The 25,263-nt window shown below is 36.8% G+C and overlaps 1 protein-coding gene across 3 annotated transcripts in view; it reads right to left on the reverse strand.

Moving 5' to 3' along the window:
• Nucleotides 1-25,263, reverse strand: part of INPP4B (inositol polyphosphate-4-phosphatase type II B) — a gene marked incomplete at both ends in the record, with an annotated part of 287,771 nt that overhangs the window by 83,997 nt on the left and 178,511 nt on the right. For all 3 annotated transcript variants that reach the window (XM_082316132.1, XM_082316130.1, XM_082316131.1), the window contains 3 exons: nucleotides 5,552-5,656; nucleotides 12,782-12,912; nucleotides 23,787-23,934. In XM_082316132.1, the coding sequence (XP_082172258.1) occupies nucleotides 5,552-5,656; nucleotides 12,782-12,912; nucleotides 23,787-23,934 (384 nt within the window). The remainder of the gene's footprint in view (nucleotides 1-5,551; nucleotides 5,657-12,781; nucleotides 12,913-23,786; nucleotides 23,935-25,263) is intronic.

Genomic DNA, 25,263 nt, shown 5'->3' on the forward strand with positions numbered 1-25,263 from the left:
TGCATGTGTTTAGCTTCCACTTTCAGATATAATTACCCGTTTAATGCTAAATTGAAGAGCTCTGTTCTATGACATATACTTACTTTTTACATATGCTTATAAACAAAGAGCAAGTCAGTTGTTTTCACTTAAAAAGCTACCAGAATGGGAAATAAACTATACTATTGAGATTTTTGCTGAGACACTGTTGTTACTCTCTGTATGTACCTGACGTCTTGTGAGATACGTGATGAACTTTTTGTATGGATGTATGCTTACAGAAATGGAGATGAAACACCTTTTTAAAAACAGCCTCTCATTTTGTGCCTGTGGTTGATTGTCGGTGCAGAGATGAAGATTTAGTTACATCCCAAACCACAATAAATTATTCCTTCAAAGTTTAAATTTACATTTGCAGAATTTACATTTGCACTAAGCAGTACCTGTTTTGTGCCCAAGCTCACTGGAGGTATAAAAATACAGGTCAGAATGCCTCATTCTTAAAACGTATTTCTAAAAGAAACCTTAGAGGATGTTTTTTTGTGAACTATTTTATTCATCAAAGAAGCTTTCCATGTAAATGAAAATCTAATCCTCTCCTAAAATAGATTTTTTTTCTTGCATCCTGATGACAAATATCCCTAAAAGCAAGAACACTGTACAAATGATTCACAGTTAATGAACTATGTTTTACTTCCATAGCTGAATTGCAAAGCATATTTGCTCAAATTGATTTGAACTCTAATGAATTGGTGACTCTTCAATTTCCACTTAAAAGGAGAAGTGACATAATTTCATTAGCCTCAGGTGAGCTTCAAGGTTCTTAAATAGACCATTCTTTCAGGTCTTCACAGAGATTTATCCGTACTACACAATCTTGGGCTGTTAGAGCTCCATCCATACTTGACAATAAGTAGTTCTATTGCTCAAAACAATGGTGGCTTGAAATCAAAATAAGAGATGAACCCACCAGGTTAACTAGATAATGGCTTCTGAATATGTTTACAGATAACTCATGAAACTACATTTAAAAGACTGAAGCTTGTTGCTTTTTCCAACTCTGTTTTAAAAATAAATAGCGACCCTGCTTATAGCTACTTTGGGGGAATTTACGCAGAAGAAAGCTTTCATTCAGCCCGTGGCCTCCTCTTAGCATGGTCCAGGAGCAGCTGTTTGAGACACAAACACACCCAGAACAGCTCAGCACCCACTCTATGCAAGCGAACATGGGAGAGTGGGATGGCAAAGAAGAAGAAAATGTCTACGACCCTGGTGATGGGCATGGGGAAGTCTCGCTCCCACTCTCCAGAGCACAGTACATTGGAAAGTGTGGCAAGACTTGGGAGGAATGCCTTATGAAGGACGTGCTGTGTCAGCATGAGTGCACTGGTACAGGAGTGCTCCAGTAACTCACAACCATCGTCCACTTCAAGAACAGACTAGTGCTGACAACCCTCTACAGCGCAGGCAAAGTTTCAATTGCAGCAGAGTTGTAGGAGCTGTATCATATTGTCAGTGTGCTCCCCCAAAATTGTTAATTAGTAGATGTTAAAAAAGCCCTCAGCCCTTCCTCAAATAATTACTTCAGAATTTGAAGGAAGAAAATGCAAAAGATTAGAGTGCAAGGAAATTGAGCTTTAAATCAATCATCATTTCATACTAATTATTCTCACTCAAAGATACACTCACCTCCTACCTACACAAGTGAAACACTAACAACCAGTTACACACTTGCCCAAAACCAACAACTCCTTCACCATGCAGAAATATAAACTACCTGCTCATCACTCCTTCCTGAATAAAAGGATGTTGCTTGTGCAACATGGTTACAACCACAGCAACACAGTAGAAGTTCCATAAACCTAAGGTTTATCAGACCAGTTTAAAGAACTGAGGGATTTTTATGTCAAGCACAGCTCAATCTCGAATTTGAAGCGACCTGTTTGCCTTCACAGGAGGCAGTCAGTGTCTCACACTGACCAGAAGCAAAATAAAAATCTCTTCAGCCCACCAAATTGATTTAAAACAAGCACACTTAATGTATAAACAGGGACAAAAGCAAAGCTATGACAATATATAAATTTAACTTCTGTAGTATGATGAACAGAGCAAAATGTGGTGTTATCACATGGATGGGGCACAGTTACCCCATAATGAAATAGTATTTTTCTCAAAGCTGTTCCTACTGGAAGTTTAAACACACAGGTATTTTCTATTCCATGTCAGTACCCAATAACAACCCGAATCAAAGTTCAGTAAAAATAAACGTGTTACTGAGCATCTTGAACAAAAAAGCACATATCCATGTGCATACACACGATAGATGGGATTGAAACCTATCTTGCAGTCCCACAATTAAGGTATCCGACAGTGCAAGGGTTAATGACAGCTTTATGGCTCATCAGCTTGTTTCATCACCACCTCTGTGAATGTTTACATGCTTCCCCCCCCCCCAAGTCTCCTGGTTATATTCCAGGTGCCCTTTGATACATGCCAAGCAAAGCACAAGATCAGAAAGACCAACTTGATGTCAAAGTGCTGCTTACTCTGGAATGACTAGCAATTGCTACAAACTGTTCAAAGTGTACGTATCTAATACAAGACACAGCTCTTTAGTGCTCATAAAACAAAACTTATTTCGGTAAACTAAACAGATGGGACAGTGGCTATGTAATAGATACAGAAATAATTTCTCCAAAGACAAATAACAATCTTCAATTACTTTTTGTTATATTTACACTATAGCGCTACGAGAATATCCTGACCATATTGAGGAACCCATTTTGTATATAGAGAAATAAAAAGAGCTCTCCATAACTAAGGTGTCAGTCTTCCAAAAATATGTGTAGGCAGAAATTCCCTGATTTTAACACAAGTTCTCTTCTTTATTAATGTTTCACAGTCTCTAAACTTGAGTGTAACAAGAGGAGTGTTATCTAATTGTCACATCACTGAAGTGAACATTAGCTAAAGAAAAAAGGAAAATTTTTATAATTTAAACAAAGTTCTAACTTTAGAAGATGATTCGAACATTTCTCTCTTTCTGTACCCTTTTCAATTACGGATTAACCATATGCCACAAGCAAAGTGGTTTTGGAGGAGAAAGGAGAAAATTCATTAAAAACAAAACAAAGCTCAAATAGTGTAAAAATTGTGGGTGATTAAGTAGCATATTTTGTTCCACTTTTTTATTTAACAAATAAACACACAGTGCCCTGTTCCCAGAGAGGTTTTCTTGGAAAGACATAAAATTAAGGTTCTGGCCACCTGTAGTCATTACAAATCTAAAAATGCTTTTGAGTTAACTAAATAAATGCGAAACATCGGCTAAATTAAAATTTCTGCTGTCATATCCTGTCACTATAAATCCCCATCTTGTTAAAATGTTTGAAGGCACTGTTGTTTAGTAAAAGAAGTAACAAAATATTGAACCAATACAGTATCTAACAGACAATCAGAAGTCCCCATGTTCCAAATCAGAAGGGGATGGACATCAGCAGTTCACACAATAATACTCCCATAATTACTGTTTGTACTTACTGTTTTACCATGTGCTTAGATGCAGAGTGTATTTATAAGGCAAAAACCTTACAGAGTGTAATTTCCCTGTTTCTATAGTGACAGCAAATTTAATAGATCTCAATTTATCAACAAATTATTCACTGCACTATGATTTGCTCCTATGAATGTATCAATATAAACTTTTATCTGTAAAGGATGCTGCTAAAACTATATGCAAGCAGCAGCAACAGAATTCTGTATTAAACAGAATCACAGAAGACATTACAGAAAATTATCCCCCTTTCCAGAAGGCATTAGAAGTTCGCAGTATTTTCAGCATAATCAGTGAGATATTTGCACTTAACACTAAGCAAATGCTTACGTGGCACAGGGTAGCACTGAATAAGCTGATTTAGGCACAAGCAGCGCTGGGCTCATTAAGGCTTCCTAAGAAATAGGATACATTAAGTTTAGAAGTAACACTGTCCTTAATGGAACTGTGCAACTCTCATCGCCTAGGCTGGTCAGTTCATCCTGGTAATCTCCGGGAGGAAACATATTGTGCTCTAGTGCTATCTCTGGTGGCACAGCGGGGAAAAAAAACCAACCACCTTAAAAACAAGACAGCTAAGACTGGCTTTTACAATACACTGACATTACGGATCACAATGAAAAATTAAGCCGATGCCCTAGAAGGATGTGAATCTTACTGAACATTGTGCAGTGTGTCAGTATGAATCATGACAGTATTAGTTCTGCACTGCTACAACAGAATATTTTTAACCGTGCATTAAGTTACCAATACATTTTAGTGAATATACATTCTGCATTTACTTATTTGTTTGAAGCATCATAGGAGCAAAATGATTATGACACCCCTGGAATTTATTTTAAAAAAAGAACTTAAAAGAAGTTGAATTAACCACTCCTTAGTTTTCCAAGATCTGCAGTCAGTATCCAAAACTTGTGGCTTCAGAAGATGAGGCAGAGAAATCCCTTGCATAGCTTTAACTTTGGACCCAATTCCTGAGTTTCAGCACAGACTCAGGACTCCTGATCAAACTCAGTGACAGTATGTCTGGGTGCCAGTTTCAGAATTTGTAGAGAAATGTGGAGGACAGGCAAGCTGGTCACTTCTTTGATCTCATGATTTACTTAAGCGTGGTCCTCTACAGACAGTACATACTCAGCTGCTCTAGAAATATACCAAACAACATCCAAAACTGGAAGCTTGGGTTTTAGAAGCAGATGCACAGGCCTGAGAGAATAAAATCAAACCCTTCAGGAAGACAGGCAGGTTCCAGATATGTACACAAAATGAAGGCAGGATATAACCACAGAGAAAGCCCATTAAACAAAGTGAAAAATAAACCACTTTAAACTTGTACAGCAGTACAGATTTTTAAATAATGAATTTGGAAGCTCGATTGTGATTTTATTAAAAAAACCTGAACAACCACCAAAGAAACAAAAAAACCAAGCAACAATCTACTCATACAAGAAACCCTCTGTATCAAGCCATACTGCATGAATCTTACAAACAAGCTAATGCTGTACAAACTTCACTGACTGGCAAAACACGTGCAACATGAAATGAATCTCGGAATTTTCTTTAAAAGTCACTGTGTTTCTTGTGATATTCTTCTCTCCTCAGCATTCTTCCAAATCTATGTAAGCTGAAATTACACAAAAATTTACTAAAAAAAAAAATTAAAAAAAAAAAAATCAATTTAATACTATTACTTTCCATGCTTTTTTTCTGTAGCATCTTTATGTCCCACTTACAAAGTTTAACAAGACTGTTGCCAGTACCCTACCATTAAGTCAAAAATTCAAAATGACCAAGATTCATCTCCCTAACTAGCATACCTTTCAGTTCTGTTGTGGTTTTAAGGTTTCATCTGAAAACACGTCCACCTAACGTTCACCCTTGAAACTGGATATATAAATTAAGATATTTACATCTTAAAAAGGGCTAAAATGGAAACCATACCTCTCAGTTGCAAGTTTAATTGTATTTCAAAGCATACTTTGTCATACTTAGGGAATTTCTCCACAGAATATACTTTACCTTTCAATCGAGGACTATGCACGTGCATTCTTTGCAGATGAAGATTTATTGGGATGAATTCTAATGTTTTTTCTCCTTTGCTACAGCTTGATTTGAAGGAAGAACCTGAAAAACAAAAGTTTAAAGAATCATTATCTTAAGCACCCAGCATATGTTTTGTCTTCTTTTTAACGCGAGGACAATATTTGTATGTTAGGAGTCGTCTTTAATTTACTTTTAATGTAATTGTATATTACGAGAAGAATGGTTCGCCAACCGAGTCTCAGCATGTATCCATATTGGAAGCAACAAAGGAGCTTTTAATTCACAGAACAATCTAATTTTTTATTCTAGGTGATAGACATTTTTTCCTGCTGTCTGAAATTGGTCTGCAGTCTGCTGGAAACAATGTCACAGTTAATGTGCATTATGTTTATTCTGCGCTAAAAAACACAGGGGTAGAGAGCTATAATGTTATTACACTTTCACCAAGTAACAGTTTTTTTTTCTTAAAACAAAAGTATTACATTGACTAGGCTATGCATTCTTCCTAGAAAGTTCAAATAAAGAAACATAAACTAGCTTAAGAAAAGCTAGAAATGAGTTTTCTCTCTAAAAAGCCAGAATCACAAGAAGCACAATGCTCTGGGGGAAAAAAAAAAGTCTGGTTGCATACTTCAAAAGTATGAGATTATGAATAACTCTATGGTGGTATAAAGGAATATAATTAAAGCCTGACATATAATTTACCTGGAGATATTTGATACAGCATATATATAAAATAAAAGGGTGTAGATTACAAAAGAGAGGTAGTCCTTTCTTCTCACTCAGGCAGCCCAACATTTACTTAGACCATTTTTTGAGCGCCCCCATCATTTTGTCAACTATTAATCATTTGGACTAAAATTCCTCTGATTCAGATAGGATTTAAAAAGAAAAAAAAAAAATCTTTGGAAAGGTTCAACCTTTTCTTGCAAAAAAAAAAAAAAGATAAAGGAAATATTTGAAATTCTTCTTTTTGACTTGCTCAATCAAGATTTGCTAGAGGTTATCTGCTGAAACTGCCATAGATGCCAACACAAGCCTCTCAATGCAAATCACATTGCCAGAGCGCACCAATGATACTCCAGACCAACTCAGGCTGCTACCTAAACTTAGAAACTTAAAATAATAATTTAACAAAGAGCAAAGGTAGCAAGAAAAGCAACTGACAGCAGTCAAAGATTCAGATTTTATAGGAAACCTGGGGATGCAGGCTGAAACCTGGAGTCATTGATGAGGAATAGCAGTGGGAAACGAGCATCTGGAAAGCACAGAAAGACAAAATTATGGGAGCAGTGAAGGGAACTCGAACTGTATCAGAAAAGAAATGGGAATAATGTGGGTGAGGAGATTGCAAATCATTAGGAAAGAAAACAGAAAGGGGGCAGATTATTTATGAGAATTCAGCTGAGACCAAGATCAAAGCTTAAGGAATGATAACTGGATCTGAGACAAGGAAACACTGGCAGGCTAAGAGGAGAATAAGATGACAGCAGATTAAAAGGGACCAGCAAAAGAGTAGAAGGGAGAAGAGCCTGCTCTCCCTGGAGTACACTTCTATCCTGAACTGGAGTAGAACACACGAAGCATTACTGAGTTTTGTTATTCCTCTTTTCAGGGAAGACCTGTGAAGCAAGAATTCCTTCCTGCCCAGTGCCAGAAACATACGGGATAATAACCACCCACTGCTGTCAGCTATTCTGTATGAGAGATCCATGCAGTGGAATTAATATCGCAATCTGCATTTGCCACTATCATCCATATGATAAAACAATTTTTCAGTATAGTTTGCTTGCGTGTTTTTAAATAACTTGGTAAGTTGTATTTAAGGACCAAGAAAACTACATTCCATCTATTAAAATAGTAGTTGATATTATTTTTGCAAGATTAAACTCTTCAAAGTTAGGAAATACCAGAATATAGATGCAACCTTCATCCGACATCCACCTGCAGAGGAACTGTGAAATAGACTTCAATGACATATTACATACTAGCTTCTTCCAGCTCATTGAATGCTTAGGGTCTTTGCTGCTCACTTTAAAAGCAGTGATTCAATATTTTGTTTCCAACTTTAACTTCGGTATCTGGATTCAAATATATTGCTCAAGCCTCCCACAAAGACAGGATTATTAATTTCCTCAAATCTGTCTACTGCATGCATCACTACAGTTTCTAAGGGCTTTACAAATATTTATAGAATAATTTTAACTGGCTGAGTAAAAGGGTTATAATTTTATCCATTCCAATGGCAAAGAATAACTTAAGGTCGAAGCATTTAAGAAACAATGCATCAATATGAGATATGGAGGATCTCATTCTACAGAGTACGCATTACAATGCAACATCACGTTCCATTTTGGAAGCACAGCTCCCACTGAGCTGAATTACATCCATAAGCACTGAGTACTTTCGCAAAACAGCTTGCATCTATTGCCAGGCTTCCAGAAAAGAAGAACACACACACACTAACCACTTCTGAAGTCTGACTTGCCTAGTGGCACACAGGAACTTTGTGACAGAGGCAAGGATAGTATCCAATTCTCTAGAGCAATATTCAATTGCCTTAACCTCGACTGTCTTTTCTTCTCCTAGGGCTGGATGAATAATAGAATTTTCAGTTTGACAACTGAAATGGAAAAAAAAAAAAAAAAAATCCCGGGGGGATATCATTTCGGGTCAAACTAAAACAAACAAAAAACGTTTCAAAGTTCTACTCCCTCCCAAAATCACCAAATCTGTGGTTTCGATTAACCTGAAATTATTTGTTTTGATGTTACCTAACCCTTTTAGATTCCTGTTATGTTTCCTTGAAACAAAAATACTTGCTATTCTCTAAAGTTCTCCCCCATTTTTGAGGATAAAAATGTTTGCTAAAACAACTCAAATTTGAAACAGTCCTAACTTCCTTAATCCTCCATTTTCAGTAAATATGCTGCTAAGCCAAAATTGCTGTCTAACACTAATGCAGTCTCCTGATACTTTCACTGCAATCTCTCAATTTTAAAAGCAAAGGAAGTGGTCTACTAACAGCCTTCTCCATTAAATTGCACAAATAGCTCAGCTGAGCATGAAGTAGGTTTCTCTCAGAAAACCCAACATGTGACTGTATAGGAGGAACATGGAAATATTTTGGAAAAAAAATTATTTACAGATGCTATCTCCCCTTCTGTACACTGCTTACAAGAGAACAGTCTTTCCTAGCGCTGATACAAAAGGAGATTGGAGATATTTGCACCTAGATGACTTACATGGAGTTGCTCCTTCAGAATAGTTTGTGATAAGATACATGTAAAAAGCCCCTTGTTAAAGGAAAGCAATTTTTCACTGAGTAACAAAACAAAAATGCTAAACATTTTAACATTAACCTGCTTTTGATGTACCAAGGAGGGATGGAGTGTCAACGAGTTAGTGCTTCCACGTATCTCTGGCTGCCAACATGGTAGTGAAGTAAAGGCAGATGCAAAAGCACTCCATGGCTTTCCTAGAGGAATGTGGCCAGTTGGTCCTGTCTTAAAATAAGGCTTCCCAAAATAATGACCCGACTCAGGAATTTTGCATCTAAGGCCAGATAACAGAAGTCTAATCTAGTTTAGTAAACCAACCTTGCTGAGTTCTTAAGTAGCAGTACTGCTGATCGCAAACTCAAACCCTAATTCCGAGAGGATCTGGATCTCCAGCGCAGATGCACAGGTATTCCACAGCACTGCAACTTTCAAGCTGTTTCAGAATGGAGAGAACCGCCTCAACCCAAACTCGGGCAATGTGCTAAGATAAAGTATGAAGCCTACATAGGCTGAACTGTAAAGTAAAATCTTTTTTGGCCTGAATCGCTGACAATGGGAAAGTAAAGACTGTGTTGAAATATGCTGACCTGAAAAGTCTGAGTTAAAGTTGTACTCACGTCTCTAATCTTAGCATTTTCTATCTTGTGAATACTTAAATTTCCAGTCTCTACAATGTTCTCTCAACATAATTTTTTGTGCAACTACAGTATGAAGTCAAATCTATGCCTGTCTTGCTTTCTTATCGAACACTGTAATCTTGGTTTCTGAAGTTACAATGTGTACTGTTTATAAAGAAGCAGCATCCCATATGGGAACGGAAGAGGAACCAGGACATTCTAAAACATGCAATGGATTTTATCCACATCCATCCTATTCCTTTGGGAAGGGGGGGGGGGAAGCAGTAGGCACAAACTTCTGAAAATTGTATGCAGGGAGGTTAATCTCTGCTTCACAGAGAACTGTAATTACTTTTTGCAAATGATCTAGGAAGAGAAAAATCTGGTTAAAGTCAAGTAACGGACAGCAGAAGAATATAAGAATATGTTCTAGAGTTTGTTTTACTTTGGGCAGTCAAATCCTAGATTGCCTACAGGATCAAAACGCAGATTTGAGGTTTTAGCCTAGCTCTACATATGTATACACGAGAAATCCCCCCCCCCCCTTTATATTTATAACTTTAAAATGTTAGACCTCTATGGAACAACTGTACAGGGACACTCAGTACTCAGAGGATTTATCATCTAATTTAATTTGTGATTTAATAAGAATAAAAATGCTATAGTGCAGGGTTAAAAGCAAATATTGTCTTCATTAGAAGGATTGTGCTATTATTTGGCTTTAGAATGTGCATGTATCCCACTGATCATGATAAAATAAGTTTTTGAATGTTAGAGTAACTTTTCACACAAGATGTAAAATCAGGGGTTTTCCAAGTATAAACAAGTATCTTACCAGCACCATATTAGCAACGGGGGAAAAAAAGGGTTGTTGAAGAAATGAGATTTACCTACGCACCTGAGTGTTGACCTCCAAATTAACACCTCCTCGTTATTTCTCATCTTCACTACAATTAATGGGTTGCTTAGGTTTTCTGCTTTGTTTTGTTTTTGGAGGAATGTTCCTACTCTTTTTTTATATGTGCTGGTTCTGTCCTCCTCAATAATCTCAGGTTTCCTGGTCCACTGTAGTTCTCTCAAACCACAGTTAAGACAGGTCATTTCACATCACCAACCCTTTTCAAATTCACCTGGCATAATATAGGCCTTGCAGGATTTATGCTTAATAGATTACATTGTCTTTTTTTTTTTTTTAATCTCAGAAGTTCATTTCAATATTTTCCTGTGAGTGATAATTATTGCGTTGATTCCTTCATGATCTGCATTTGTTACCTTGCATATGATACTTTACGGAGTGCTTTCAAAATATAATTAGCAAAGCATTAAAACTATACATATACATATATACATATAGATATACATATAAGCTAAAACACAGAAACATAGGAAGTGTCATATTGGATCAGCAGGTAGTCTGCCAAAATCAGAACTGGAATAATCTGATGATGGTAAACAATCATAAATACAAGAAATTCCACTTTTGCAACCAAAATGCAAATTTTTATAGAACATTTAGTGTAACAGGTGAGCTTTTTTCCCCCCACACATGTAAGCAGGTGATCAACTGCTCCCAAAATGCTTAGTTTCAGTTAGAGACGGGTTTTTGTTCATACACTAGAACAGGATTTCTCTTTTTCTGTGATGAAGAAAGCTATCCCAGAGCAATTTGGAATGAGAAATACCATGCTCAGTCCCGTATTAGAAGACTATGGATAAATGAGAAAGTATAGTTTTAATGCCTATTATGGAGGGAAAGACTTGTCTCACCTACTAAATGCAGCAGATTCATTATAATAAAAGTAAATGCGCCCAATTCTCTATAAGAAATTATTTTGCTATGCATTTTAGTTGTATATTGAACTAAAACCTGATTGCTCCATTACTCAGTATACACACATACAAAAAGTTTTTTTTTGGTCTATGGAGAAAGCTAGAAATAACTAAGAAAACACTGCAAAATCTCCCTAAATATATATCAGATATTTCAAAAGATGTTATCATCATTTATACTTCTATTTTTTTACAAATATTCATAACCATAATGTATACCTTTTCCAGAAATATTCTAGGTTGCAAACTTATGTATATGCAACACAATGCACAGTGTTTACTTCTGACATGCACTGCAAGGCCTACACACACACACAACTGTGGGAGTAAGGCCACAGTGGGAACATCTAATGGTGAGAACACAGAGCAAAACAGCATATGCAAGCAATAATGGCAGCATGGTCATCAAAAACACATATTTGAGATGGGGACTGTGAGGATTGGGGTTAGAAATCTGACACCAGTAAGAAAGCAGCAATTAAAACAAGGCTTTTGTAGTAATTCAGAACAAATGTGCCCATTTCCTTCCAGAACATCTCAAAAACTGGTGGGGGGGTGCACGAGCAGGAAGAGGCAGAAAGGCATGCTATGAACAGACAGAAATTTTTGTTCGCTCAAAATACAGTGTTGTTCAAGAAATAATTCCAATAGTCTCACGAAATAGAAAAGAATTATCATAAGTTCCTTGAATGATTTGTGAACAATCAAAAGAAAAGAAATTCCAAAGAAGAAATAATTTGTTCTGCAGGTTTTTCTTGTTCTTTTGATGAGTAAGAATTACTACAGGAGGAAAAGACCAGCTGCCTTTTCTGCACATTTGTCACTGATGCTGTCTTATTCCACTGGCATGCAAACACTATGACACATTACAGTCCCTGGCCACAGGACTCCGGCAGATATTAACTAAACAAGCACCCAGCGCACATCGGAATATAAGACCACCATCGCCACGTGAGAAAAAGCAAGGTGGTACGTACTGCTACTTCTGGACTGAGGACAGACTGCCCATCCCATATTAATTCTGTGATTTTCTGGCACAACGTGGGCAATGACAACTACTACACTAAGGATATGCAAAGCATAACTAGATCTTACGGTTATCCCGTAGGCTGTTAAATGTAACTTAAGTTTCAAGAAAAACTGACAAAACTACCTCTAAGGCTGGTTTCAATTGGCAGATGGTATTCAATACTAGCAGAGCAGTAAATTCAAGGGAACTTGCAATTAAAACACACACCCCCACTTTTCCAATTTTTTTTGGCTGCTGTATAACCATGTGCCATGTTAAGTGTGAAAAACTGATGGAATGCATGAAAAAAATAGAAGAGGAAATAGGGCACCTGTGAGTATTTCAGAAATACAACGATTACAAATACTTCATTTTTATGTGTTTATTCCTGCTGAATATGCCACTATTTAATAACAATCAGTCTAGTTAAGTTTTAACTGCTCCAGAAGAGGAGAGGCTACTTTCATACCTGTATGCTTCCCAAGCTCTGCAAGAGTATCCTGGTACATGCTCAACATCTGATCACAGTGAGCAATAACACTTTTGCGCATATTGTCCCAGTGAGGAGCAAGTTCTCCCAAGTCTTTAAGTTCCTGATTCCTGGATCAAAAGGCAAAAAGAGAAGGCACTAATTAACTCATTAATCCATTAACACTCATCCAAATTAATCCAATTAATCAAAACATAGTTTGTTAGAAAACATCAAAAGCACTGCCTAATTGAAATAAAATCTGTTTTCATGACGCTTGTAAAATCTGCTGATTTCAGCTCTGTTATTCAGCCACACAATAAAGAATGTCAAATCAGTGAATAATACAGTAATTTGTGTTCAAAACTCATGTGGTACAAATGTAACGGCCTGCAAACTGAAATATTATTTCTTCCCTGGAGGTAGGAAGTCTTCCAGGCTCCAGAGAGCTGCATTCACAGCTAGTAACTTCTTCTGAAGAAATATTAAACACTATCGTAAAGAATACAAAGTTTGTTCCAACGCTTGCAGTGTAGCTGTTTTGATACACACTACTCTTTGGATACTTTCATACACATCACAAAGGGAGTACTAGCAGTGTTTCTACAAATGTCAGTTTAACCAACACACCAGCCATCACCACATTTCTTTAGCTTTAAAAGCAAAACACACAAACCAAAAAAACCCACCAGTCCCCTAAAACTTAATCTTCAGCCTCACAGCTGTGCTCATCAGGTCAAAACAGCAGTGTTATGGTAACCAAACATGTCACTGAAAATCCAAAAGGAAATCCTTTAGCAAATTATCAGTTTTCCTGTACACTCTTGAGAGCTGACCTGCGTGAAATAGAGATCACTTTAATTTCCTACACAAACAAGCATAGTTACAGTACACTGGCTTTCCGTTTGTTTTCCCCACTTGCAAAGTAAGTTCATCCTATATCTATCCCAGAGGCACTCTGGGGGACCTGCTTTTAAAGAAACTGAAAATGCAATATCTTGAGTCTTCAAACACTTCAAATCATTCAGGAGAAAACTTGCGCAACCCAGCCAACTAGTTTTCCTCATTTTCCTCAAAGTATCAAGCAGACTGTTTCACTGCAGTTCTTGGAAGTCTCAAAAAAGACTTCTAGAGGACAGCTCTCGCACACAGGAAAATTACTGAAGAAAAAGGGAACACGGGGGAGAGGGGGCAGAAAGGGGGAGAAAAAGACCAATGAGACTGCAGCACAGGAACACAGAGCTACACTTGCGCAACAGTTCTGACCACTAGCCAAAAAGTTTTAAAATTATTTCTTAAACAGAAAAGCCCCACACTGATACACTGATGTTTTCCCCATCACTATTAGTTTTGCATTAGAGTGAATAGTAGTAAAATAAGCTATATAGGCATAATTCTGCTCCTGGTTAATACGACAACCAAAATCAAACAGACTGCACTGGAAGCAGAACTTAGGCACTTTGTTTATACACATCCTTGAAAGGATCAAAATGGAAACAAAGATTACAATATATGAACTCATAGGGAGCTTACTAAGGATGTATGATTACTTTTTTTCCATTTTGTTCAACCTGAAGAACAGAAATAGATGAAACAGTTCAACTTTCCTCCATCGATACCAACTGGCAATGCTGTAGCATAAGAATAATCAGCAGTTAGAGGACAAAACCACCATTTTCAACCACCATTTTTCTTGCAAGTTTTTAGCAGCTTAAAACGAGACATCCCATTAAATGAAAATCTCAGGGCTTCCTCCTAAGAAAAGCTCATAAAATTTGGCAGGGTATACAATTTTATTTATTTGTGGTGAAGATATTTTGGGCTTTAATATTTGTTGTCTCGTTTAATAGTTTTAGGAACAATGTTTAGACCTGGCTGAGCTCCAAAACTTCACTGCTCCTCCTGTACAGGAATACAGTATTCTGCAGAGACTGGAGAAATACTGCACAGGGGGAGGTGGGCACATCAATACGCCACATTCAGAGCCCTCTACCCCACGGGAAACCCACTCCTGGGGCTCTGCTCCCCTGCCTCTATCTAAGCCCACTCCTGGAGCTGTTGGTCCCATGCTCAAGCCAAGCAATAGCAGGAGTAGAAACCCCTTATCTCAGACTAAAACATCCAACCAAAAACCAAAAGTGGTTTAACTGGCTGACTATGAGTTAACTCCATTGACACCACCAGCAACGGAAGGGAAAGCTCAAATCCCACGATACTAACTTTAACATGTTTTCAAGGAGTGTCAAATCCTACTCTTATCGTTGTCGACAAGGCTTGTATTTGTTTCATCTCAGAAACACATACGCATCACTGAAGTCAAAATACAGCCACCAGTATGTCACAAAAAGACACATCTTATCTGCAAGGTTTTAATAAAGTAAACGTGCAGTTTTCTAGTAACCTAGAGCACGTATAGCATGGAAACTTCAAATATTACCTTTTCTAAATTTATTTTCATTTAAAAATACAGTAAAATCAAAACCATGAGATAACAGGATTCTATGGCATAGACCTTATTCCTCCAAAACCAGCCTTCTTGCACATTTTATATCTTTTTTTCAAATGCAAATATACCACACACAGGATTTAGATACTATTTGTGTCTTGTGATTTCTTACTCTTTGTCACTGCTGTTGTTGACTCAGTACAACTCTGCGTTATGGCTGAAAAAAGAATTATCTTTCCTATAGCTAAGCTCCATCAACAATATTCCATAGTACCAAGCTTTATTATCATTACCATGAAGGGCCCCTCCCAAAAGTAAACAAACAGATTGAAGAAACATAATATTTTTCAAATTTGGAAGTTTATAGTTCATACCAATACCCACAATAACAATCTTAAAAAAAAAATCATTGTTGTTTTAATAATACTATAATACCTATACCAGAACTTATTTCATTGAATAACTTCAAAAGCACACTTCAACCAGTAATCACGTCAAACAACAATTGTGCTATAGAAGAAAAGTAATATTTATTATATACATTGGTTCTACAGAGGGCAAATTGGTTACTGATTCACCTTCTCAGTGCAGCCATGGGATTTTGAGTAGCTTGTCAACAGAGCAGTAAGCTCAGAGCAAACTCAATATTGTTAGAATAGAGCTATTTATCATCTCCAAATCCCCTCTCAAAGTCTTTTCCAGGTAATTGCACTCATCACCATGACAGATCCTGTGCTCAGCATCAACTTCAACCCTTCTTACAGAATCAAATCCAAGCTTTGTCTGCATCTTGCTGTTCAGCCCCTCAAACTGTCTCCTGGATAGTCTTTTCTGTCAATGCACAAGGGAAACTCCCACCCAGGAGCGCGTCTCAACTTTCACTGTCTCCTGCCTTGATTACTTCAATGTCTTCCTTGGTGGCCTTGACATAATCTTGCCCCATTTGTATCTAACCAGAATGTGGATGTGAACAGTCTGTCCCATTCCTCCTGCTCCACTTCAAACATGGGCTAAATAGCTTATTTTTAAGCCTTTCTCAGGTACTTTGTTTTGCACATCCATTCTTTCCCTTAGTCGGCTAATTATGCCGGCTTTCACTGAGCAATTCGCATTATGGCTGGAAGCAGTTCCTCATTAAAAAAAATAAAATCTACCTGTTACCCTTTCTTCAAAATTCTTTTCTGCCATTATGGCACAAAAATTCAATATTGGATTCTGATCTGCTGAAAGCACTATATACCACGCCGATCATTAGTATAAAGATTAATGATCGTTGGTGCTAACACAACACAATTTTAAAGAGATGAAAAATTCTAAGAGTAAGTTATGAGACTCCTCAGGATCCCACAGCACTATTAGAAATGTCATGAACCTTCATTTCAGGCTCCTACTTAAAAACCAAAAACTTCTTTTACTCGGAATGACTTACTGATATACATAGCTACAATTTGTGGGCACTTTGCCCTTTAGGGGACTTGAGCCTTACCCAGCCTTCCCCTGCTGACAGAAAGTACAGTCACTGTGCAAGCTGTTACACTGGTATGGCAGGATGGTTTGGGAGGATCTGTGCCTGGACTGAAATACCTGTGTTTTATGAACAACTACATCAGGGAAACCAGAGATGTGTTAACACTACATGACTGGAAAGATTTCTGAGATGACTAGCAATTAAATATTGTTGCCAGACTCGAAGTAAAATTACATGCAATTTTTTTTTTCCAATAAAATATTCAATGAAGCCCATTATCAAATGATGGTTAAGCTCCCAAGGCTCAGATTAACATTCTGCCTTTTGATTTATCAACTCATGCTTTTATTTTATTTTTTATTTTTAAGAACACCTTAGGTGCATCATTATAGTAAACTACTAAAAGTACCTGGAAGAGGCACCAAGAATTTACTGTATTATTCACACTGATAATTTCTACTTAAACAATCTGCTTTGCGCCATGCACTCTAATGACCATAGTAACAGAAAAAGTCTCTTTCTCATCACTTTGGATATGAGGATATAGGAACAGCTTAGAAGTCTAAAGGAAACATATTCAATGCTGAAAATGCAAAATACTGAATTCTGTAAGGAGTACTTTGAAAGAGTGGTATGCATCATGTTCAAAAATTTCTTGAAGAAAGTCCTAATGCTGAAATCATGTTCCCAATGAACTTGTTTTTCCAAAACTACCACTAGATTCAACAGTCCAGACACCATGGTGGAAAGCACAGTGAAAACCTGTGGTCAGTGACAATAAAAGGAAAATAAAGCAAAAACCAGCAGCAAGATAGTAAGCTGAGCAAGATGAGTCAGAAGCAGGCACTCCCTCAAAGAACTCTTTTGGATCTGATTATTCTGTCTCAGAAAAGGGAACAGGAATAGTCATTTGCATCATTAAGGACACAGCAGAAATCTTTACAAATTGAAAGATGAGGTTGAAAAGATCAGTCTATTTATACAAAGAAGAGATAATTAAGAGGATATGTGATAAAAGCACATAAACCACAAATGCTATATGAAGACAAAGTAGTAACTTTTGATTCATTCAGCTTCAAAAATCCAGTGATGCGATTCCCAGTGAAGCCAACATGACCAATTCAAAATTGAAAAAAAGAAGTGCTTTTTGCCTCCACCAAGCAAAATTAGCTTCCGAAATCCACTTTCACAAAACATCAGAAGCAAAGTGCTTAGCAGGATTCAAAACAAGATGAGACATTTCTGCAGATTATATTTGCAAAAGTTTTATAATATTATAAAGGCGACAGAGCTCTGCATATTCATCAAACAGGAGCTCTGAAGTAAATATAAACCATAAGCTTTGGGGCATGACTCAACCATCCATAAGTAAAGGAAGCTTCTAAGCTTCCTTCTAAGGAAAAGAGCACAGGAATTATTTTTTCCTAACAAATTTACTTTAAATTGTACATGTTTATGGATAACCATTTCATCTTTTTTTGTAGAACAGAAGCAGATAAAATTACTCTCATTTTTCTTTACCACAACTTATGGTCCTGTAAAATACAGACAATAACACACCGAAAGAATACAACATTCTCTCCAGAAATAAAAGAATCGTGGCCTTTTTACCATATTGTTCCTAGAACAGATAAATAATTACTAAGGAGGATTTAATCCCTTCTGGGGAAGTTACCACAAAAATGAATAAAAGGATATTTTTCTTTCTTTCCTAATAGTTTTCATTTAGAACCTCTTGAAAACAGTTGCTTTTCTATTCTTACAGAATTTCCCAAAACTATTTCAGGTTCTGGTAAGCCTGACCTGACAAGTAGCTAAGAACTAAAATGTAGGTTGTGCCTACCTTCTGCATTCCTTAAACATTTGTTTAAAAAAAACCAACCAAACAACCAAAAAAACCAAAAAACAAACAAACCACCCAAAAAACCCAAACCACCAAACACATCAAAAATATTTTAAAACCCGTTTCTTCTATGCATATGTGGAAAAGAAACTGGGATTTGCAAAGGTTTGAGAATATTTTATACTGTTCCTGAGAGCTGGAGTTTCTAAGCTCATTTTGCACTTCTATTCACCACCATCCCCTTTTTATTACCCAAAAGTGTAGACAATATATAAGCTAAATTAAACCCATTTCTTCATTCCTGCCTTAAAACTCTTCTCCTTCCTTGGATATTTTATTACCTGGGTTTATCTCTGAAAGACTCAAGATCTTCGAACAGCGTGATCATTTGAGGTTAATTCTATGATTCACATTTCATAGCAGAGGATAATTTCTCCTGCATCACACGATTGCAAAGAGTCTCAAATCCAGTAATACTCAGAATGGCATCTGTGGCATTTACACTTTAATCCTAAATTGTATTTTAGTAACTAGAAATGGTGTACAGAATTGTTTTAGAATTGTTTTTTTTGTTTGGTTGTTTTTTAAATTTTACTGTTTCATCAGGAAACAATGGAATCAGCTTAAGACAATGTTGCTTCAGCTCTATGATATAAGCAAAAACACTTTACTCTCATAGTTTTTATTTATAACTTCATTTTTTTTCTTTCAGCTTGAAATCATATATGTCGCAAGATTAATCACATTGTTAATTGCATGTGATTACTCAGGCATTTAAACAGTTTTGTGGGTTTCTGTTTCCCTGTTTCCCCAATTTATTAATCAGAGTGCCTCATTCAAAAGAAACAGTGAGGATCTTTATGACACGAGCAACATAAAAAAATTGTACAAAGCTTTTTTAATCACCTTAATGCCTTAACGCCTCTAATTTATATTCTCTGTACCCCCACTGACATGAACTGACGAAATTGGACTCAACTTAGTGCTATTAGAACCACAGGTAAGTATGGGTAAGCGCAAAATCTCTAGTTAACAACAAAAATTCAAATGCTTTTTGTGGTGACAGAATTTAGTGTGTTAAAATAGTTATAATCTTGAGAAGAAGATTATTCTTTGCTTTGGTTTTGTATTGTCCTTCACTATAATGTGGGAGGCTCTAAGACAACCTAGGGGTTATATCATTTGCCCAATATGGACTTCTTTGAGACTGGGCATGCTGTGCACAAATGTAACATCTGGAAATTTCAGCAGCTGGTCTCTGAGAAGCATTGCTGACTGGTACAGAATGATTTTCTGGAGTCTTAATGCTTGGGTGGATTTTGCAGAAAACAACAACAAAACCCCCTGACAGGACAGTCAGTATGTAAGTTAACATTTTATAGCTTTCAGCACTGCTGAATAATAGGTAATGTTATGTAGAGGTAAGTATCATAAAACAAATCAGGTAATGTTACTCCATTCCAGTGCACTACAACTGTAAACACCCAATAACAAAGTGAAGCCCAGCACATTTTACTTCACTAGTCTGACATGAAAACTCCTTAGACTTTCACAGGCGCCACCTTTTCCAAAATTAGTTATGAACAGCAAAATCAAAAGTACAGAGAATTATGTAGTGTTCAGACATTACAATATACTTTATCTTTTAGTTTATAAATTAATGGTTTTTAAACTGATCATGTTTGAGGGGGGCAATTGTCTAAACACTACTCACAAAAATTCAGGTTACACTTACATTTACATACTTGTATTCCTCCATGCAGTAAGTGATGGAGAATAAGACGAGAAAGGTTTGGTACCCTTTTTGATCCACAATGGGGTAAATAGTGCATATGCATGTATTGGAGCTACGTTCTACTGACACGTTTGGAGATGTTTTAAGTGTTGAAAAAAATGACTTCTGTGAACATTTGTGCTAGGTAGTTACTTGAAGTAAGGTTCTAAAAGTCCTTAATTGGATAGCATGTTAACAGTGGCTATCTAAATGCGGTCGGTTCAAACAGCTTCAAAAGTCACAGTAAGTTTACTCAGAATAACTTTTTTTATGCTGTTACCTCTATCAATGTAATGTTTTTGCAGTGCAATTGCTCAAAAATAAGTCATGTGAAAAACAATATGCAGAGGCCCAGAAAAATCAATACCTACTCCCAAAACATGGCATTTCTGCCTGGGTCTCCATTTGTCTACTGAAGTTGTGTATTAAAAGGTAGTAGGAAAACATACGTCTTTCAGAAAGTCTGAACTTTGTCCTCATTCTGTAATGTTACAAGAAAGAAATGAGAAAACAGACAAACAGCATAGATTTGCACAAGAAAAGGCTACTGGAGGTGGGACAGGACAGCCATTACCGATGCAGGAGGAAAGCTTGAGCGTGCTTTGTACTCTGGAGAGAGGGTTCAAGGAAAGTTCAGCAATTTATCCTTGAAATTTGTTTATGGATTGTGACCACAAACGCCATCAGCCAAATTCAGCAATAAGCAGGCAGAATTCCCTTTCAGCCGAAGCCGAGTTTCGTTCCAAGGGACTCAAAAGAGCTTTAGTGGCAAATCTGAAAGACACGTGTACTGCAACGTCTACTACAGTCTCCTAATTCTCTTGCTGTGCTGATCTAGTGCAACACAAGTTACATCTACAACCGCAAGCTTAGATTACATGGGTCAACCAACTTCCTGAACAATTATTGCCAACTACTAAGTCTTTTTTATAATCATTAAAGAACTACTTGGCTAGTCTTGCACAATAGATGCAAAATATCTGGACAAGATTTGTGTAAAGAAATATTAAAAACAGGGGAAAGGACTCATTGAAAAACCTTGAGGAGGAAACAGAAATAATTTCTTAATGAAAACCAGCAAAGCAGACTGCATGACCCTTATTAGAACAATAAAAATGACCGTATAGCTCCTATTAAAACTTCTCCGAAGGAGGTTTGAAGGATAAAATCTTTAATGCATGCATATCTTTCAAAACATTATTTCATGCTGAAAAACAAAGTTTAACATCCTTAGAGGCTGCATATTTCAGAGTATCATGTCAGTAAATGAAAAAGTTTGGTTAACAATGAATACTGTAGTTTTATCAAGAGATCAACAATCTTAAGAGCTATGAGAAAAGGGAATTTAAATTACAATTTAAAATACAATACTGAATGGGATTAACACTTCACTTGGATATTTTTCATAGGTAATTGCTTCAGACCTGACTATATTGAAGCCACAATAGGAATAAAATTAAACAGGCTGAGGATGATAAGAAGTGGCCTCTGAGACAACATTTATTCTTTTATAATAACTGGGGAAAAAAGATGCAGAGAAGAACACTTCAGAAGAGAACAGCCTCGAGATGGTACAGTGTAAGTTTTGTATGAGTTCAAGAACTAACATCACAATATCCTCCTAACATTGTTTTACTACTTTACAAGTGCAAGGTGTCCACAGATCTTTGCAATTATTTCAAAAAGCAAAGCGCATAGAAAGCTGAAGGGTCCAACCTACAAGCTTGTACGATGATAGGTGACACACACAGCCCTATTCCCACCATCTGCTAGTATTCTACCACAAGTTCTCGCTCCTCTTGGTTGGTCTTACCTCCTCCCTTAGATTGATACAATCACTTTGTCTCTCTTTCTCTCTCACACACGCTTTCTACTACGCTTGAACAGCTAACCACATTAGCAGTCAGGAAAATCAGAATCACTTGCCTCAATCTTTGAGCAACTTCTACTTCTGTTTCTTCCTTGAAGCTTTTCTTTATTTTGGTGAGTATTGAATAATCGTTAAAAAAAAACCAAATCATGGTGATTCTTTACTATGACTTTATCCAAGGAGGTGAATGCTATAATACGAAATAACAGCAAGCGCTATTACTTGCATTATGCCTTTGGAGAGAATAACGCAGTAGTAGTAAAAGTGGTTAAAGTAATCCCCTAACATTTAAAAGGCATTTACCCATGGGGCAAATGAAAATCTGGGAAGTGGATGAACTGTGCAAGTCAGCATAATCTATTTTTATTGCTTACTAAAAAAACCTTACACATTAGTATTCTCAAACCAGATCAGGCCATAAATGCCTAAACACTGTATTAAATGAATAAAATAAAGTATTATAACAATTCATATGATTTTTATAACTCATCATCACCATGCATAAGTATGTATCAGTCCATTGACTTTATTAAAAGCAAGATTCTGGTCTCCCACATGCTGTTCTACTGGCATAGAAAGATCATACACAGAAGCAGCAGATGGGGCTGCTACTGAAAGAAAGGAAGCTCCTATTGCAGGACAACCAACCACTGTAAACAGCCACAGGCAAGCCCCGGTGATGGAAGGAGTTGCCTGAAAGTGCACAGGATGGCTTTGGGATGCAGCACGAGCCCACAGCGTTACTCTTATTCATAAGACCAGATGTCCACCTATGTATGAGAGAACTTTCATGGGGAAAGAGGCAATATCTTCTTCTACACTATCCATTATCACTGGGAAAAGAAGGTATGCTTTCAGGGAAGCCCTGGACTGCTTGAAATATTGATTTTTTTTCCACAGTTGTATCAGCAGAACTTACAAGTATTCAAGGACAGGCTGCCGTTTAAGTCCCTGCAGTGGGAATTTGAACATACAAAGGATTTTAGGACACTTGTGCTTCCTATCCTCTTTTTTCCCCAGTTTACACATATCATAATGATCCTCAGGTGTCCCTCCTGGTTACAAGGCCAAACACGAACAAAGGTTTCAAAATTACATTCCTTTGGTATCCTTTTCTTATGCCAACTAATTTACATTAGTTAGAGGAACGTGATTTATATTATCATTGCTCCTTAGTTAACTACAAACACGTCATTTTCCACTGCTTGCATAATGTTTGTCTGTGATATTAGCACTGCCCAAAAAACAAAGCCAAACACACTACGATGTAGTTCACACCCTTGTCATGTGGTGTTTCTTTATAAAATGTTAACTTTTCAGAATATTTATATTGTTAACCAAACCTTGATGCTTACACATTTAAAAGTCATGACTGCACTCTAGCACAGTTCATTGCTCAGAAATTATGAAGTCCCTGGAGTCTCAAAAATTCTGAGCAATCAATTCTATTGTTCAGTTACAGCTGTAAATTCTTAGCAGCCAAAAAGATCACTATATTTTGCCTATATTGTACTACAAATTAATATTTTTAGCTCATCACTTGCATTATTCCAACTCAGAAAAATAAAATTTACTATGTACTATTGCTACTTCTTCTTCCTTACCTTCTCATGTCCTCCTTAATGTGCAGATTTATCAGTTCTTTAGGAACATGGAAAGAGAGGGTGGTCTCAGCCATCTGTTCCCGGATTCTCATCCACTTGTTGTCAGAAGTAGGAAATCTATATAACTTACAGATTGGGTTTTTTAACACTGCAGAAAGGAAAAAATATATCATTGCTTTACTGTGGTTATATGACTCTTTGAAAATTTATGACAACAATTTCATCCAAAAATAATACATTATTTCCCCCCCTTGCTTCAAGAATTAATTTTAGACGTTAAATTTTTATTTAATTTATTATAGCAGCAGGTGGAGGACAAAATATTACTAGTGCAGTAGATAAATCACATTTTACCTGCACAGTAGGTAATCTGTGAATTTAGGATTTCACTGTACTGAGAATGTAAATTATGCTCTCTATTCTTACACTTGAGATACAGTTAGGAAAAATGGAATGCACAAATAAACAATGAACTTGCATACAGTCAAGGCCATCACTTACCATCTGCTAGAATCACTCACATTGCTAATAACTCGCATGGGACAAGTGAAGCATACCTCAGAGTTCAGCTATATCAGATGCATCTTCTCCATGATACGCACACACACAAGTCATTAACACAAATAGATGGTGTGCACCCACATGAAAGGAAACTTGACCATTGACATGGTCAAGAGACTGCCACTACATAGAAATAAATATCACAATCCTGTAAATATGTTACACTGTTCTCTGATCACTACTGTAACTTGACATAGGAAAATCACATTAGTCAGTGTCTTGGAAGGTTATGCTTAAAACCCACCACGTTTTTTATCTTAAAGCTCTCACATGTTGGCTACATTTCCATTCAGATCTTACAATGATGCTCTATAATAAAGGTGGGAAATTTCTATTCCCTCCTTCCCCCCCCCCGGTTTCCAGGCGGAGCAAATGGGGGAAAAGCTGAGGAAGAAAAGTTTTGACTACATTGGTAAGTTTACTGGGAGACAAATGATTGTCATTTAACACATACATCCACTGCTTCCTGACTAAGGATGACTTTGGACAGCCATCCAAATCCTCCAGCAGTACCTTTCTATCAGCGTTCTGGAAAAAGCTGCCTTAGAGCAGGCTCCCATTGATCTGCCACTGAATGGTCTATAACTCAAAGGAATGCATTTCCCATGTGTGCTGCGAGGAAACTGTTGCTGTCAAAATGACATCTACTGATAGAAATTTCAGCTTCACAACTCACTGTCACCATTATTGCCTATGTAGGCTGATTTATAGAGAATGAAAAACACAGACCAAGTTACCAAAGATACAAAAACCGTCTTGTCTACCTAATCAAACTGTTTTTTAACAGAAGTCCTTCAGGAAAGGCCTAAAACAAGACCACTGATTCAAAGATATCTGTAATAAAACAGTTGTTGGCAACTCATAAATAAAGGAATGTTGTAAATAACCATGTTTAAGTCATTGCAGATGTATTGTT

The sequence above is a fragment of the Platalea leucorodia genome, assembly GCF_965183815.1.
Source record: "Platalea leucorodia genome assembly, chromosome: 6".
In the NCBI taxonomy this organism is placed as follows: domain Eukaryota; kingdom Metazoa; phylum Chordata; class Aves; order Pelecaniformes; family Threskiornithidae; genus Platalea; species Platalea leucorodia.